Source organism: Mixophyes fleayi, chromosome 1 (assembly GCF_038048845.1).
Source record: "Mixophyes fleayi isolate aMixFle1 chromosome 1, aMixFle1.hap1, whole genome shotgun sequence".
In the NCBI taxonomy this organism is placed as follows: Eukaryota; Metazoa; Chordata; class Amphibia; order Anura; family Limnodynastidae; genus Mixophyes; species Mixophyes fleayi.
Genome location: NC_134402.1, coordinates 443,778,066 through 443,797,042, shown reverse-complemented (window position 1 = coordinate 443,797,042; position 18,977 = coordinate 443,778,066). Strand labels below are relative to the sequence as shown.

General features: G+C 42.1%; 1 protein-coding gene across 1 annotated transcript; it reads left to right on the top strand.

Moving 5' to 3' along the window:
* The first annotated feature begins 1,755 nt into the window (after positions 1–1,755).
* Positions 1,756–10,506, top strand: SKA1 (spindle and kinetochore associated complex subunit 1). Its single transcript, XM_075185624.1, has 7 exons — positions 1,756–1,877; positions 2,522–2,615; positions 4,279–4,403; positions 5,101–5,192; positions 5,439–5,573; positions 6,487–6,656; positions 8,669–10,506. Exons 2-7 carry the CDS (start codon positions 2,528–2,530, stop codon positions 8,815–8,817), a joined length of 759 nt encoding a protein of 252 aa, XP_075041725.1. The 5' UTR covers positions 1,756–1,877; positions 2,522–2,527; the 3' UTR covers positions 8,818–10,506.
* The last annotated feature ends 8,471 nt before the right edge of the window (positions 10,507–18,977 follow it).

Genomic DNA, 18,977 nt, shown 5'->3' with positions numbered 1-18,977 from the left:
AAGCCTTTCTGTCTCCCACTTAACTTCCTACCTTATCTTCTGCCTCTGTCCCCCTACTCTCCCTCTCTCCCCTGCGTCTCTCTGTCTGTCCACCTCTCCCCTTAGATTGTACGCTCCTGTGAGCAGGGCCATCTCTCCTCCTGTTTCCACCACTTCTAACTCTGCTCTCCAGCTACTTAGCCCTCCTCCTCAAAGGTCCTCCACCCCACGTCCACTTTCGCTACCTCCTCCCCCCTGGGGGTCTCCCTGTCTTCTGCGCCCCCCTTCTTGGGCCCCGTCGTTTTCGGATCCTCCCTCCCCCTTCCCCGCCCTCTCTAGCTGTGCATTGAGCGTACTGAGTTGCTGTGTTTATTGTACTGTGCTGTCTCCCATTGTATTGTGATTTTGTTTGTCTCTGTACGGCGCTGCGGATGCCTTGTAGCGCCTTATAAATAAATATTAATAATAATAAAAATAATAATAAACCAATATACTTTCGTTCATCCAATTATACGACTTCAACACAACACTCTCTGCCTTATGGCAGTGTCGGACCCGCTGGGACAGGGTGATGACAGGCGCTTAGCGCTGTCACCGCTCACTAAAGACCACACAAATCGTGTAGTTTCTTTTTAAAAAAAACACCTTTTCTTCTTAAAGGAAGGGAACATTGTTCCATTATAAATATCTATGAGGAAAAAAATGTTAATAACATTAAAACCTCACCTACACTCCTTTCAAAACTAATAAAAAAATAATATAATCTAACACTAAACAGCAGGTACTGCTAAGTAGTACCAAACCCAGCCCAACTCCTTGGGCACTTAGACATAACTGAGGTGGATGGGGTTGCAGAGGGGAGGAGTCAGCAGCAAGTTTAGTCCTTAACTGTTTAAGTGCCAACTCCAACGCCCTCAGACAACCCCAAGGTAGCAGTGTCCCCCAGAACGGATGATGGAGAAAAGCAGAATTATGTATCACAAAAGTGGCTCCGAGCTGGCAAATAAAATAAACAAAAAGGTAGTGGCATAAGAGGACTGGGAGTTTAGCTTCCAGTGAGGGCTGTCACGGGATGTTACAGTAACATAAAGTTCAAAAACTCTTAGGGGCGTATTCAATTCTCGGCAGAAACGCCGAAAATCTCGCGGTCCGTGCACGGTTGCCATTATTACGTTAATCGTTCGCGGAAAAAACGTTAATACGGTAGTTTTCTCGCTGAATTTCAGCTCGCGGCTCCCTGAGCCGCGAGCTGAAATCCAGCTAACTATAACCGTATTAACGGTAATAGTTTTTATGCGCCGCGAAAACTAAACAATTGACTATACCCCTTAATATTCATGGGACTAAGTATTCAATCCATTACAGCTAAACTGCCAATCACAAGATGGCCGCTTCATTCACTCAACCACAGTATGACGGCCCCATTCACTTGTTACTGTGACAGTCGAACAGTAACAAGTAACAAGTCATAATAAGCAATATAAGCCTCTAGCAGCCGAGTCAAATATGTTTAGTTTGATATCTAACACATATATATATATATATATATATATATATATACCAGTCCAGAAGGTGTAATGTACAGAGTTACATGATTATCCGGGTCATCTACGGCACGCTCGGCTGACATGTCCTCATCACACGAGCCGCGCTTACGCCTATTCCTTACACAAAGTAAGCGCTTGGGTGGTCTTCGGAAACATGGCCGACAGTATGGAACGTTGGGCACATTGCCGGCACACTTGTTGGACGAATGCGCGTGCTCTAGTGTTAATGTCACTGTGATTGGTTGTTGCAGGAGACTGCAGGCGGGTGTTCGCCCGGCGGTTACATTTGAATCACCTGGAAGTGGGTGACAGCACCCGGCTGTAGTGTGCGCATCATTGGGCAGCAGAGAGGTAAATGCTGCGATATTATGTATATGTGTAATGACTGCTATATACTGGGACTCAGCCACTCCTCAGTGTAATAATGTTGCTTCTGATTTCCTCACTTCTCACTTACTGAGTGCACCATGTTGTTGCAATTAGATGAAAGCAGGAGTAGAACATTGTTACACTAATTTGGCTCACCTTAGTAATTATACAGCTTATTTATGTTTTCTCTCTTCTGCTAAGATATACAAAGTGGTGTATGGTTGTTAACTATTGAATTAGAAATAGTAGGAGTGATCTAAATAAAATGCAAAACGTCTTTCATATATTTTGTAACATTATATATGTATAATATATACTTTTATTTAATTTTTTTCAACTATTTTGTTGTTATTATTGTTGATTATTTGTAAGGGGCCCCAGTGGTCCGCAGCGCCTTATAGTGGGGAAAACAGGGCATTTATATTATGTGCATCTTGTATATTTGTTGGCTTGTACGGTTTTATAATCTGCAGGATCGCTATTTAAAAGGATAAATATCAGCATCAATTCAAATATTGTCAAAACTTGTTTTTTTCTTGACATTGATCTATAGAGTTTTGCAATCTAGCCCTAATGATCAAATCTCTAATTTGAGTGTTTCTTATCATTGTCCTCTTATTGTTTAGGTAGAAATGGATACAGTAGATTTGGACGATCTGTGCTCTCATGTTGATTCCAAGATATGTATAATAAAGAAGACTTTACAGTTGCGACATATTGGTGAGTTTTACCTCATTTGAATTAAACCCCACACGAAGATCTGTTCGATACCTGTATCATTATAACACAGAACGTTTGCAAAAGACCTTTCATTTATCTCCTGTATTGCAATCTTTACTTGTGTTACACTGTGGTGTATTGTAATTGTGTTTCGGGCCTGTAATGTCCACGAGTAGCAATAATATCGTTGTGCACTGAAACTGGCGTTGACACATCTGTTCCAAATTTAGGAGGGAATTCAAGTGACAGTGTTATGCTTGAGAATAACACGGCCCGTGCACTATTAACATTATTATTATTATTATTATTAACGGTAACGCGGGTTCCTGAGCATGCAAGCAAAAATCAGAGCTGAAAACACCGTACTACCAGTAATAGTGCGCAGGCTACATTACTCCCAAGAGTAACGCTATCATTTCAATTTCCCTTTAGTGTAGTGTTTGTGTGTATGTATATATTTCTCGTACAGTTCCGGCTAAGCTGTCCTGTATAGAGATAAACGTTATTGACCTTATTCAAGTCCAAATACAAAGTACAAAGAAAAAAAACAGCACGTAACTTGAGCGTATTTCCACCAGTATACAAATCCAAGCAGGTCTGGAGAATTTGAATCTGGCTGTAAGTACGCTCTGCCTAATTGTTATGTGCTGTATGTTAACAGACACAGTATACACACATGTGACCTTATAGGGCACATCAGATCGCATACAACAAAAAAAAAAATTATACTCTAAAATAAATGAACAACTCTAAACAGTATAATCATTATTACAATTATGGTTGGTATTTATTTTTAACTGTAAATACATAAATTAAGCAATTATTAATATGTAATATATATACAATGCATTTTTATGTTCTATCTTGCATACACATGTTCTGTGTTATCTAGTAGCACACACATTGTTTAATACAAAGACGATGCTGTGTCAGTCACCGCTATCCGCACTTACACCTGCTCTGTACATGGTGCAAATGATAAGAACGCTTGTTTCAGCCCTAAGAGAAACCATCCTTACTGTACATTGCCTATGTTCATCCGCCCCTTTCCTCCCCAGTTCCCCCTACAAGTTGTAGGCAGTCATAAGAGTTAATTGTATGTGATTACGGTCATTGGCGTAGGATCCGTTTTCGAAGATGAGTGATGTGTTAGTGAGGACAGGGCTGCATGTGGCAGGGGCAGTGACATGATGTGAGGAGGGGAATGGAGGCAGCAGGAAGCCACAGACTGAGAGTTGTATAGTGGAAGGAGCAGAGTCCTCCAGCAGCACAGAGTATATCAGAAGATGAGTGATGTGTTAGTGAGGACAGGATTGCATGTGACAGGGGCAGTGGCATGATGTGTTAGTGAGGACAGGACTGCATGTGACCGGGGCAGTGACATGATGTGAGGAGGGGAATGGAGGCAGCAGGAAGCCACAGACTGAGAGTTCTATAGTGGAAGGAGCAGGGTCCCCAGCAGCACAGAGTATATCAGGAGATGAGTGATGTGTTAGTGAGGACAGGGCTGCATGTGACAGGGGCAGTCACATGATGTGAGGACGGGAATGGAGGCAGCAGGAAGCCACAGACTGAGAGTTCTATAGTGGAAGGAGCAGGGTCCTCCAGCAGCACGTGTTCAGGAAAATTGTGTTGTCACATGAACCTTTTCCTATATAAACAGGGCAGGACCGTTCCTTGAGGAGTGCACTCGGTAAAGTGGCCTCTGAACTGCATTTACTATGGGACCTCCTTAATAAAGTGGAAACAGAGGTACAAAAGCAGGAATCCACTGCAATGTCCTTAAAGGTAAGACGCCGCAGTTTTATTTCACTGCAGCCCTCGGCCAATGTACTGTGAAATATGATAACAGACAGAATAACTTCTCATTTATGCTTTAATATCAAGAATACACTTCGGTAGTAGTAAAGTAATTAATGTGCAATCTGACACATTATTAATTCCAAACTGTTTCTAGGAGTTCACAACCCTGATTTACTATAGGTCCTGACCAAAAATGTCTGAGAACTGTCATACCAGTTACACATATAATATAAATGCATTATCATCATCAACATTTATTTATATAATGCCAGCAAATTCTGTAACACTTTACAACACCTACAGTCCTGCTTTAGGGGTTCTAGAACACTGCACCTGAATGTATCCTCTTCTCATCAGTTTATACACACCGTTACCTTAAATGACAGATCACTGGATCGCCAATACGGAGGGGAATCCCTTTATACCATGCAGTAGTCTTACAAGATGAAACATAATCCTTGTAGACGACCAATATCATAAAATGCTCTGCATTCTGGTCATTTACTTTGGTAATCCCAAATCAGTTTTCGTAAGCAGTCATTCGTTTAATATTTCTTTGTTGAAAGGTTTTACTATTATTGATATGTAAGAAAACCTGAACACTACTTGGGATGAGCATACTGCAACAATGATTTAATTTCTGCAATATATATAAACTTCTAACGTCTTCCTGGCATTTTAGGAGCTGGAAGTCGTTCTTGAAAGAGATTTCACAGAAGCTTCTCACCTCAATGAGAATATTCCTGCCCACCTTCCCAAGAAAGGTCCCAACAGGTATATTACAGGAGAATTACAGGCAGATGTCCAGTGACCACGGTTTTCCTGTCATTTGGTTGGAATTTTATCTGGTCTCTCCCCTCTTTTTTTTTTTTTTTTTTTCTCTTGTAATCTCTGCCTTCTGCTTTCTATCCTGACAAAATGAGTGTCCCCCATCACACCAAAAATATGACCTATATGTAGCTAATGAGCAGTTAGACTCTGCTCTGTGAATATTAACACTTTGTATGATCTATTTCCTAGTCATTTAGCCCCAGGTAAAGAGAACCCAGTAGACAATAAGGTCATTCCACCTGAGCCAACAAAAAAACATGTCAAGGAAAAAGTCATTAAAGAAATGGAACTGATCACCGTACAGGATTTTGGCAACGTGCCAGCGTAAGTGATCTTAATTAGAAATCAACATGTTTAAGTCATTATTCCAATTAGTGATTTCTATTATCCTTAACTTCCTTTTCTGATTCATATGAAGCAATGTTACTTTTTGTCTCTTGCCCAATGTACATGAACATTTTTATTCCGAGCTTTTCCCCAAGCGGGTTTTTAAAGGAAAGCAATCTGAATTTTGGGAAAACTTGTAACACTTGAATGGAAGCGACGTATTTCTGTCCCTTATGCATCCTTTACAAGATGTGTGACGTTTTTGTTTCTGTATTACACTCCTTGGCCTGCAGGAGTGTTTGTAATTGTCTCAACAAGAGAGCACAATTTTTTTTTATGAAACCACATAACTTATATAAATGTAACTAAAACTTTACATTTCTTCTAATGTAATACATTGCATTTTTGAATGTTTTTTTAAATTTGATATACTGATCAATAGTTCATGGTTCTATAGTTTTTCTCTCTTGTGTTTTGTTAGTATAATATAATCTAGTATAGTTTTTGACAACTGACCAGAGGAGTGCAATGCGTAATAGCTATGATGGAAAGTTCCGCAACTGTACAAGTCGTGGAATCGGGAATCCGCTGTATATTCAACTCTATAAACACTCTTGTTTCCTCAGTAAGCAAATGTGATTGTTTATCGCACTGCATGTTTCTATATGATAAAGGTTAATACTATTATTATTAGTGTTAGCGTTTATAACTGATGTCTGAAGAATTCAAACATTGATGACCTGGGGAATGGAAGGTTAAGACAGAACATCCTCTTTATGTTGAAGTTATTGGGTGTCATTGTGGTCACTTTGTATTATAGTACAGATATTAGATATTATGTGTGTCCATCTGAGAGTTGTGTAAGAAATATGATACGGAAACTGCTGAATGTTTCTTATCCACTGCTCAGGTATATGAAGAACCGTCTCACTTATGAACAGATTAACAGCATCATTGAAGATATCAACAAGGCCGTAGTGGGAAAGTACAAGATAATGCACCAGCCGTCCAAAACCCTGAACACCGCTGCCAAAAAGCAGCTGGTTCGCTTCAAGGAGGAGGAGACGAAAGACACAAAAGGTAGAGGGAGAGCGTCAGAATTTCCTTCTCTCTGCAATGTTGGTCAGATTATCCTCCACCATAATTATCTACTAATGTGAACAGTGTTCAGGTCTATGAGTTGTCCGTCTCTGGGAGACGGAGGGTAGACTCCACCCAGCATAAGACGCCGTTAGATTAATAGTCTAATACCGCCTGGAAATTAAAAAACTTCTGATTCTCAATCGTTTTCCGCATCTCCCCTGTGGGGTTTCCGTACCAAACGCCAAACAGACGATGAGAAGCTGCTCTTCTGTGTAGCTTCTCAGTGCCCAAAGATAGCTCATTTGGCTGATATTTTATATATGATTTGTTAAAAACAAAAATAGATTTTTGCAATTAATCCAATTTTGGTTATTTAACTGATGTGTCCATAAAGTGGGGATGTATTCCTATTTCATATTCCTGCTGCTACTTCAGGGGCCCCATGGTGTTATCCTCTAAGGGCCACACATTACCCTTAATCTTTGTAATAAGTTAAACAGTACATTTAATCAAAGAAGGACTCATCTGTAATAACATATCAGCATTTTAATTGTGTTATAAGCTTTTAAAAACAGAAAATAGAGGGGGTGCAGACAGTAAGATGAGGATGGTGCAACAATAAAAAAAAAAATAATAAAAAAATACCACATTCCCAATATAAAAATTCAATCAAATTTCTTACAACATATAAAATACAGAAAATTAGAAACATCGAAGAATTCTGCCTCTTGGGGATATACTTCCAGCTTTACATTGGTACAAGGTAAAACATTACCATCGATTCCTTGGAGGATAGACAGTGGAGTACAAATTAATAGCCAAGAAATAGGTTTATGTCCCCTAATAAACAGTGGCCATCCAATAAAGTTTTCAGAGACATACAGCAGCAGTTAATGTGCTAATTGGCATGCAGTGCCTCTGAGCTGACACCAGAGGGCAGTGTGGAGTACGGTAAAGCCTTAGTATAAGTAAAATAATTCAGAGTACAGAGCTGATCGTAGTAGATGTAAAGTCAGGACTTCAATGTCGTCGGGCCATAATTACCATCCCTGTGAGGAACGGCCGCACACTTGACTTCTAGCACTTTGTTGTACTCTCCAAAAAACGATCGGATGATGAAAACGCACTCCTTTGAAGGTTAAATAGCGCTCCCAATCGGCACCCAGTAAAGTAATTCTAAAAGATTTGATAGTTAAAAGATCAAAATTAGTAGAATTCCCCTGATTAGTTTAGTCCCGATGTGTTTCTCCGGCGCTCTATGCGCACTTCATTCAGTTATCAAATATGCTGTAATACATTTTTATTGAATTTTGATATATTGAGAACGTGGTGTATTTTTATGGTTGGCCATCCCATCCCGTCTATCCTCTCATTGTCTGCATCCCTTCTGTTTTCTCTTTGTTCAATGTTTTCTGGGTTTGCATTTTCATTTGGGTGGCTGCACATTGTGGAGCTTATTGGGCCATGCATAATGTTCCCTAAATTGCCTGTGATTCCCTTATCCCTTTATTTATATTTGTGTAGAGTTTGTAATTTAGGGGCTGAGTCTCAGTAGCTTGGGGGAGTGGCCTAGGGGCACGCGGTATGTGATGTCAGGGGAGGCGGGGTATGATGTAATTACAGACGGGGCAGGTCCAGAAAAGACTATAATTATTCTGGAAAATGGGCAAACAGGTGCCAGACACGGCCCTTTCAGTTTCTTCTTAGAGGAATAACCTAAAACGATGTCTGGTATAAACCTGCTACTCTACTGAGGCCAATGCAGCAAATAGAGTTTGAGATTACAGCCAACACAGAACACCATCTGGCTCATACAAATAAAACAAGATAAAGTATTTAGGAACGTCTGTAGTTGTCGCCTTAGTGTCTCTACACAACTAGACTATTATACAGAAATGGAAGTTGCTCAGTTTTATAGGTTAGACTATTGCAAACTGAAGAATGTCCTGTACAGGAATAAACATGAAACTGGCTGCATTGCTGACCTGATCCTTCTGTCTCCCCCTCAGGTCAGTTCTTTATTGTAGAACAAGATATAAAAGAATTTACTCAAATCAAAGTTGATAAAAGATTCCACGGAATGCTGAGCATCCTGCGACATTGTCATCGAATACGAGAGCTGCGCGGGAAAGGAATCGTGCGTTATGTTCTTTGCTAATTGCACACATGAGAACTCTGTTTTGTTACTGTCAACAGTTATTTCTTCCACTTGTTACACTGCATAGCGCTGCATGTGAATGTCTGGACAAAGGAGAAAAGAATCTAGGCCAGGGGACAGCAATATATACACCAACAGTCTATAGGGGGTAGATGTATCAAACCTTCCATAAAGGAAAAGTGGAGGTGTTGCCCATAGCAGCCAATCAGATTCAAGCTATCTAGTACATTCTAGAACAGTGATCACTAGAATCTGATTGGTTCCTTCGTTTTAGAAGGTTTGATACATTTAACCCTAAGTATTGAAAGTTCTCAGATAACTGACACAATTAAATAATATATTTCTTAGACTTTTAAGAGATATCTGCCTTAAGCAAACTTATTATGAAGGCATTTTTCATTGGGGCACCATAAAATCTGGATTTCATTCTCATCAAACTCACCGATTGTTTGTTATTTTCTTGAATCGAATGCGCCCTTTTGCGGTTTAGATGCATTGTTCAGCTGTGCAGAGGTGCGCTAACCTACTACACGCCTTCTAGGATGGAGTGTTCGCTGTAGAATCCATTCCTCCCCTTGATGCTTCCTTTACTGGTATCCTGCCCACCAAGTGGGAAGATTTAAAACTAAACAGCAGTGAAAAGCTTCATGTGAAAACTAGTCCTTAAACATTCGCATACTGTAGCCGTGACTTCATCCCTTCAGTTCTGAGGGTTGTGTTTATAAAGCTCACCTAGGAGACGGATTCCAGCAAGTTCCATTTGTGCGAAACATTTAAGATTCTATATATAAGGCACTATATTATACATGGGTATAATGCTGATGTTCTGGTGTGAGTTGGCATTGGGCGCTCCAGCTGTGCGTTCTTGTGACAGCGCTGTGCAGTGATGCCAATACAGAGCTCTTCCTATTACCGCTGAACAGATTGTGCTGCTGTTTTTGGGGTTGAGAAGTGAAGGAAAGGACCAATGCCCCATTGAGATTGCCGTGGGAGCCGCATAATCCCTTCCTACACCAACAACTATACGTCTAAATAAAGAAATACCTGGAAACTATTTTTATTGTAATGTATACGTTTTTTTTTGCAATGTTTTACAGGAAAATCTACAATTCACAGTATTCTATGCAGTGTTCACAATAATACACTACAGTTCCCCCACACCTGCAAATTGTTGTTAGCAATAAGTTAAACTACCTGTCTCTCCGCCCATTTTTTTTATGATGAAATTTATTAAACCAACCATTGCTTTCTTCCCATTTTATATGAAAATGTAAATTTCATGAAAGTAGTGAGTTATAAACTCAACCCAAGCAACGTTTGTGGTCATATTGCAGATTAGTGCATTATTTGTATTTATGTATTTTGTATAAAACATGAACTACACTGTTTTACCATCATGCCATCACTAACTGGGTTGAGTACCTAAACTGCCCTGTGTGTAACCTCAGTGTATGCTTTCCCACATCTAACGCCCATAACTCTCAAGCAATTCAATAAACTGTTATTGTCACAGAAATCTCTCTCTGAATACATTGAACAGCTGACCAATAAGACAAGGCTGAGATCGTAGGACCGGTGTGAGTTTGTACTGAGCTCATTCTTCCACCGTCTTCTAAATTTAGATATGTTTTGCTTTAATCTTTGTTCAATATTTTTCCATTAAAATTTTTTGGGGATTGTCAGGTTTCATCAGTGTCCACCTTTGACTCTTGCGTTATTGATTGTTTTTGAATAATTGTGTTTATGTGTTCTAAAAATTGCATTTCAAAATATTGCTTGAAGACTGAGTGAAGAAGCGTTTCAGACTTACTAATTACCTGTGTTCTACTTGTACAATTCACTTTTCATCTGCACTTGGATCTCGGACCCTATGCTTAGAACCTGCTGTTGTGTAGCATTTGTCACCCCATCATGCCTCTACTGCTGTTAGCCAATATTACTAATATTTAAGTCTCATTCCTGAGCCTCACAAGTGTTATTACTTCGAAGCATTGCAATGGCTGGGTCAAAGGTGATTGCGTTGGCTGGTAGTATTACCGGCACAATGCAGCAAGTGGCTGCGCTGAAGCTCTGCACAGTAGATCCTCCAACGGGAAAGACCTGAGTTATTACACTTGGGGTGGGCGGGTGGGTCATTAAAATAAATGTGCGTATATAACAAACAAAAAAAAATCAGTTTGTCTAGTTCTCCCACATTTACGGATACCAAGTATGTGTGCCGTACTTAATGTCTGCTGCAGTAAGAGGAAGATATGGGTATTATCATTTGCCCATCAGGAGGAGGTCTAGGGTGGCACCAGAGGAACTCCAGTGTAGTAGAAGCACCTGGGGGAGGATCCTCTGCATTGTGCAAACAACTGCGGTTCGGAGAGAAGACCCCACAGGTACAGATGGCTGCACTTTCGAACAACTCTGTGCCCTACCTCATACATAATAATCTTCCCACATATAATTTATGAAGGCTGTGGGCAATTACATTGTGCTGTTAAGGACAGTCCTCACCAAGGAGCAGTTTGGCTGTAAGATCTACTGGAAAACCATCTTGGTTCAGCTGCCGGAGCGATCTCTCCGGACTCGTGATGGGAGCAACTGCAGCCACAACTTCGGTGAACGTTGGGGAACAAGTGTCCTGGCTCTGTAAAGAGCATGATGCCAAAAACAAGCTGGGCACACAGCTACTCCCAGCTGGCAAGTAACCACAGAAGCGCCCATGCAGCATAAGGGTGGTTCTGTTTAGATTAATGATGGTTAGTCCTGGACCAACAGCCTGATTGTCTTAAGATATATTGTTTATTTGTTCATCTAGCTCATGTCTCAAATGTACAGCGCTATGTAATATGTTGGTGGTTTATAAATAATGAATAATAATCCCCTGTCTCCATAAACAAATTTATTAACAGTGTTTATGTGAATGGAATAAACAATTTGAACAAATATTTGTCGACTATACGTGCTGTGATTTTGCTGCCCAATTATGTTGTTATAAACCTAACAGGCTGCTGATCCAACTTCTAGAACGGCATCATTTACATGTTGATTTATGACGTGGAAGTCTCAACCAGTGAATATATTTTCACTCATTTGGATTACTATTCGTACATAAGTTTTATATGTAATTAAGTTGTTATCCAAACGACCCATCTTTGCTGTATTGTTAAATTAAAGCTTTGCATATTCAAGTATATCTTTTGTTTAGGACACTTTATATATAAATTGTATCAGTTATCACTATGGAATCCCTTTGCTTGTAATTAAGTTGTCACATTGACACTTGTGAAACTCATTGTATCTTTTTTTTGTTTGTCATTTGCTTGGCTAAATGTAATTCAGAGACGCTTGGTTTGTATCAATGAGTGACGCTATAGATGATATTTCTCTGGACAGAGGTTGTAAAGTTCATAATGTAGTGTATTTTTACATTTTTAGAACGATCATAATTGGGTTTATGTAATATTTAACATCAAATCCAATTGTATACTCAGTTCACTCATTTTATTTTTACTAGATTTATATTGATTTTTGTTTTTTTTACCATCATGCACTGCTTTCTAATCATTGTCAACCTGACCTCTTATATCCAGGAGATATTTTTCTTTCTCCTAAATTAACCTGAGGTCATCTAATTAAGTTATGTAAATTGCTGGTTTTATGAAGCGCTATGTCAGTGTGAAGTCCTGGAGTGGACACAGGCCCCGGCTGGAATGGATCTGATTGACATCGCTGCAGGCTACAGATTGCTAACACATTTTTCACTTTCATGAGACGTTAACAACCTGCTCAAATGCACAAAACAGCCGCTCACACCCCAGACCAATGTATGGTAACAACTCTACCCGAGGATATAAATATACAGAAGGAAAGCAGAAAGGAAAAACTACATATATAGTATATTCTGCAGGAGGGTATCTAGAAGCCAATGAATCAAAGTAAACTGAATTTGGGATATCCTTTTTGCTACATACCTCACACAGGGCAAATGTGTCCTTAACATGAAGACCAACGTGCACACCTAGCACCAAATACAATGATTACGATTCAGATGAGATATCTGTAGAGGGAAGCCAGTGTAGTGACACCAGACTGGCGATGTACACAATTACATGTGAGGCCTGACTAACAGTGGTGACCTTATGAAAGCGGGACTAAGCACAATATTGCTCTCCAGTACTACAAGCAGTGATGGGACTCCCTAAAATGCCGGGGCCCTCTTAGTCCCCCGCTTTGGTCTCAATAGAGTTGCCGGTCATGTACTCACTGGTAGTTCTGACAATACTTGTATTCAGGACTGCTTTTAAAAAACTGCAGGGCCCCCTTTTCCTTAACCACCCCTGACCCCTTGGTCCGGCGGAAACAGGTGTAGAGTGGAGCCATGATGCCCCTAGTGCTTCCCACATGCCATTTACATGCCATCAGACCTCCCCACGTGCCCCTTACATGCCATCTGACCTCCCCACGTGCCCCTTACATGCCCCTTAAATTCCATCAGATCTCCCCACATGCTCCTTACATGCCATCAGAGCTCCCCATGTGCCCCTTACATGCCATCAGACCTCCCCACATGCCCTTTACATGCCATCAGACATCCCCACGTGCCCCTTACATGCCATCAGACCTCCCCACGTGCACCTTACATGCCATCAGATCTCCCCACATGCCCTTTACATGCCATCAGACCTCCCCACATGTTCCTTACAGGCCATCAGACCTCCCCACATTTTACTCGTCTTAGCACCAGTTCAAAGGCTGCATTTGTATAGGAGATCACATTGTGAGTTTATGTACAGTGGGCATTTTCAAAAGAACCCCACCAGACCCCAAATAACATCAATACATACCCCACATATTATAAATAACACCCTCACCCTTAACAATAATAGCCACCATACATATTATACTCCCCACATAACATTAATCACTCCATGTCACTTACCTATCTTCGAAAGCTGCAGATGCAGCCACATGTAGAGAGGGGAGGGGAGGAGCAGTCAGGATAGAGGAGGGGGAATGGGAGACTGGGGAGGGGTCTGAAAAGAGGAAGGCAACTCACTGGTGGCCGATCCAGGGGTACAGACTGCCCTCTTTAGGACAGGACTGGCTCTGATAACACTCCCCGCCCTTCCCCCCCCCCCCCCCGCAGCCCCCTACATTGGCACCTCCCTGATGGCAGCCCATCTTGTAGTCCAGCATGGAACAGTGCATCTTTTGAGAGCTGCGTGGGGCAGGGCCGGATTTACCGCTAGGCAACCTAGGCACCCGCTAGGGCCTAGCGGCTCTCGGGGGGCACAGCTGGGGGGGGGGGGTCGGGTGCCGCGAATCGGGGAAGGGGGGGTCGGGTGCCGCGAATCGGCTCCCGGCAGCCACTTCTCCTCTCAGTGTCTCAGTGATAGAGAGAGAGGAGGAGAGGCTGCCGGGACCCGACGAGCGATCACGTGATTTTTTTTTTTTTTATTGATTTTTTTTTAATCTGTTTGGACTGACCGAGGAGGAGCAGCGCGCCGGAGAAGAAGAGGTGGTGATGGGCATAAAGGTGGTGATCGTGAAGGGGCATAGAAGTGGTGATGGTGATGGGCACAGAGGTGGTGATGGTGATTGGCACAGAAGTGATGGTGAAGGGCACAGAGGTGGTGATGGTGAAGGGGCACAGAATTGGTGATGGTGATTGGCACAGAGGTGGTGATGGTGAAGGGCACAGAGGTGGTGATGGTGAAGGGGCACAGAATTGGTGATGGTGATTGGCACAGAGGTGGTGATGGTGAAGGGCACAGAGGTGGTGATGGTGAAGGGGCACAGAATTGGTGATGGTGATTGGCACAGAGGTGGTGATGGTGAAGGGGCACAGAATTGGTGATGGTGATTGGCACAGAGGTGGTGATGGTGAAGAGGCACAGAGGTGGTGATGGTGATTGGCACAGAGGTGGTGATGGTGAAGGGGCACACAGGTGGTGATGGTGAAGGGCACAGAGGTGGTGATGAGCACAGAGATGGTGATGGGCACAGAGATGGTGAAGGGCACAGAGGTGGTGATGGTGAAGAGGCACAGAGATGGTGATGGGCACAGAGGTGGTGATGGTGATGGGCACAGAGGTGGTGATGGGCACAGAGGTGGTGATGGTGAAGGGGCACAGAGGTGGTGATGGTGATGGGCACAGAGGTGGTGATGGTGATTGGCACAGAGGTGGTGATGGTGAAGGGGCACAGAGGTGGTGATGGGCACAGAGATGGTGATGGGCACAGAGGTGTTGGTGAAAGGGCACATGTGATATTGTGAAGGGGCAAAAGTGACAATGAAGGGGCACAGTGTGATGATAGAGGGACAAAAGTGACAAGAGCACATACTTGGATTTATGCGTATTATTTTTGCAAACAACTTAAGTATTTCTGCCCTGACTTCAATATTTATTAAGTTGTTTTGACCCAACTACTTAAAAAAACGTGACTGCTTGGTAATTATTTAGGGGTGCCTTTTTCTGCAGCAGGGTGGCCTTGCTCTTTTCACATGTTAGGTACGCCCCCAAAGATGCAAGCCACGCCCTCACCTCCTTTGGCGGCGGCACATGCTTTCATATCTACTTAACTATAGGGGTATATGGTAGGCATGCGGCGGCACATGCTTTCACTTCTACGTAACTATAGGGGTATATGGTAGGCTGCAAAAATATAGTGCTATGGATTGTTTCAGGGAGGGGGCCCAAAAACAGTATCCTGCCTAGGGCCCTATGAGGTCTAAATCCGGCTCTGGCGTGGGGGCCCTGGAGGGTAGAGCAGCATCATCTGGCCTTTACCCAAATTTTGCTTTGAGACCCAACAATGTGACATTACACCTCTGACTACAAGTCCTAGCATGCTGCTAACAGGATATGCTGAGACCAAGGGGCAAACGCAGGATTTGTAGAGGGGAGTTTCCACACCATGCCGCCAGTGGGTGTGACCAGCATGCATGGGGGCGTAGCTATAATTTTAGACAGTGCTTGGCTGCTCTCCAACTCTTCCTATCCCCATAATATACTTGGACAATGCTGCGTGCACTACTGTTAGGTGCACGCAGCTCTCCCTTTTCAAGCAGAGCCGTGTGAAGCGGGAGCAGGGTCCAGCCACCTCAATTATACAGTGCCCCAGGCTTGGGGGGGGGGGGGTTCCAGGCACTAGGAACCCCCCCTCGGTTTGTCTATGAGACCTGTAGTACCACAACAGCTGGAGATCCACAGGCTGTCTGCATCAGAATAAATGTACAGCTTATTAGAATGTCCTGAAGTTAGTGACAAGATATTGGTCTCCAAACACTGCAAACTGCTTATCTTATTTTGAATATGAATAAACTTTCTGTGCACATCTTTCTCTGGAAGCAGACTCTGTAACACAACGATGACAGCGAATGCGTTTCATTTCTCACTTTTTAATTAAGCAGAAAATAATACGGCAAAGAGAACGTCTCAGAGGAAAACCTTTCATGGTTTATCCCCAAACCTGACTTGCATGTGGAATGATAATTTAATCCAATCAATAAGAGCCTTAGGAGAGAAAAAAAAATAAGATCTAGCAGGGCTGGTGATTACAAATCTGCTTCATATTCCTGGAGAGTGATGTTCTGGCTTGTAGAAGCCGAGACTATGGCGTGGAAGAAAAACATTTTTAAAAGAACATTTTTTTTATTTATTGAGACTTTACCTTATTGATTAACACAGTGAGAGATACGCTATTGATTTAAAAAAAAGCATTTTTACATTTTTGTAATATTTTGGCCATTGGCTGCAGGGGTTGGGTCCGCTTTACCTATTACCACTATTCCGACATGGAGAAGCCCTACAAAGAAAATCCGAAATTATGAATAACCGATTGGAAAATAAACAGACTTACCTTCAACCCGACGCTGGAGATCTCCGATGGGAGCACCATGCTAACAGCAATGATCCCGATTAAACAAGTGTTCAGCACTGCAGGCTGACGTCATCGCGTCGTCTGTCAATAGAAATTTAAAGCGGCAATGTGGGGACCCCTAAGGTTAAGTATTTAAACACTTAACCCAACATTGCCGATTTAAATTTCTATTGACAGACGTCGCGATGACGTCAGCCTGCAGTGCTGAACACTTGTTCAGTCGGGATCATTGCTGTCAGCATGGTGCTCCCATCGGAGATGTACAGCGTCGGGTTGAAGGTAAGTCTGTTTATTTTCCAATCGTTTTTTCTTAATTTCGGATTTTCTTTGTAGGGCTTCTCCATGTAGGAATAGTGGTAATCGTAAAAAACGATTACCACCGGGCTGCAGTGTTTCACTGTAACATGTTTTACAGCTGTATAAAGCAAGAAGCAAATATAAGCAGTTCTGTGCTTTTTATAATATTTAATAAAATAGCACAATATTTATTTTCTATTTTTGTGTATGTCACAAACGTAAAAGATCACTAAATAAAAAAAACGCAAGTTGTCTTATAGAAACAAAAGTATGCCTATGATGTCACTGGTTCCTAGTGATCTGATAGGCTGCATTCTCAGTGATGTCACTGGTTCCTAGTGATCTGATAGGCTGCATTCTCAGTGATGTCACTGGTTCCTAGTGATCTGATAGGCTGCATTCTCAGTGATGTCACTGGTTCCTAGTGATCTGATAGGCTGCATTCTCAGTGATGTCACTGGTTCCTAGTGACTGGATAGGCTGCATTCTCAATGATGTCACTGGTTCCTAGTGACTGGATAGGCTGCATTCTCAGTGATGTCACTGGTTTCTAGTGATCTGATAGGCTGCATTCTCAGTGTTGTCACTGGTTCCTAGTGACTGGATAGGCTGCATTCTCAGTGATGTCACTGGTTCCTAGTGATCTGATAGGCTGCATTCTCAGTGTTGTAACTGGTTCCTAGTGACTGGATAGGCTGCACTCTCAGTGATGTCACTGGTTCCTAGTGATCTGATAGGCTGCATTCTCAGTGTTGTAACTGGTTCATAGTGACTGGATAGGCTGCATTCTCAGTGATGTCACTGGTTCCTAGTGACTGGATAGGCTGCATTCTCAGTGATGTCACTGGTTCCTAGTGACTGGATAGGCTGCATTCTCAGTGATGTCACTGGTTCCTAGTGATCTGTTAGGCTGCATTCTTACAAATATAGGTTCAGTCTACTACATGGCTGCTTCCGCTGTACAATAGCAACAGATCTACTTTAATAAAGGCAACTCATGTATTGAGGGCCTGATTCATTAAAGAATGTAAATGTTGATATGTGCCGTACTTTGCGTGAAATCACTCATGCCTAGAACCGGACCATGTGCCAGTGAGCGCAGCAACATCCAATACATTTTCGAGTGCAAAGGACCCTTACTATAGCCTACAATTTCATGGGCTGAACGGCGAGAGCAATGGGCATATGTGCGTTCTTATTTCACAGGTTTTGGACATATCCTGCAGTGTGTGATCTGTTAGAGTAGAGCTCACCTAGACCTGTATTCATCAACAGACGTATCTTTACAGCTTGTTGAATACGAACATGCACATGAACGATTAACGTAACTTTTTTTTTAAAAAAAAAAAACGAAAACGCACAATACGTTCGCTTTGCGTGCCATAATTAAACAGGTCCTGAGTTGTTAGTGACGGTCAAAAATAATTAGGTTGGTGAATTTGGAAAAGAAATGTCTATTTGGAGATAGCTCACAACTAGTCTGATTCAGGTGCGATACTCCTAATTTCTATGGCCAAAATAGGTTGGACCTCACAAGTTAAAGCACAGGTCGGTCCATTGGGTGCATTATCTAAAATAATTTGATTATTTTGTCACTTTTTGGGTTGGTCACATTCCAACATCAATATTGGTAATCTGTTTATGCAGTACCCACACAAATTATACCTTCTTTTATTTTTTCAGAATACTTTGAATTTTCAGAAATAATTAGTTTGCTTTATAACTCCTCACATGGCAAAGAAAATCTACAATAAAATACCCAAAAAGTGGGTGTTATTGTTTGGTGATCACCAGCCAATAACTAAGAAAGCACATCATTTGCGGTACCATATCACCGTACATCTCCCTCCTGGTCGAATGTAGCATTCTATCCTGGGTCAAGCGTGACTTCTGTCTGCAGTACTGGCTGCCATCTTGGGTGAGACATTTGCTAAACATCCTGCTGAGTCTGAACACCTGATCTCATCCACCAATTGGCTTTCCCTGCA

Excerpts from the sequence above, each read along its gene's own strand:
- SKA1 (XM_075185624.1), top strand. The coding sequence starts at position 2,528 with ATGGATACAGTAGATTTGGACGATCTGTGCTCTCATGTTGATTCCAAG. Across the intron at positions 4,404-5,100 it reads CCACTGCAATGTCCTTAAAG|GAGCTGGAAGTCGTTCTTGA; the intron begins GTAAGACGCCGC and ends CTGGCATTTTAG. Across the intron at positions 5,193-5,438 it reads CCCAAGAAAGGTCCCAACAG|TCATTTAGCCCCAGGTAAAG; the intron begins GTATATTACAGG and ends TCTATTTCCTAG.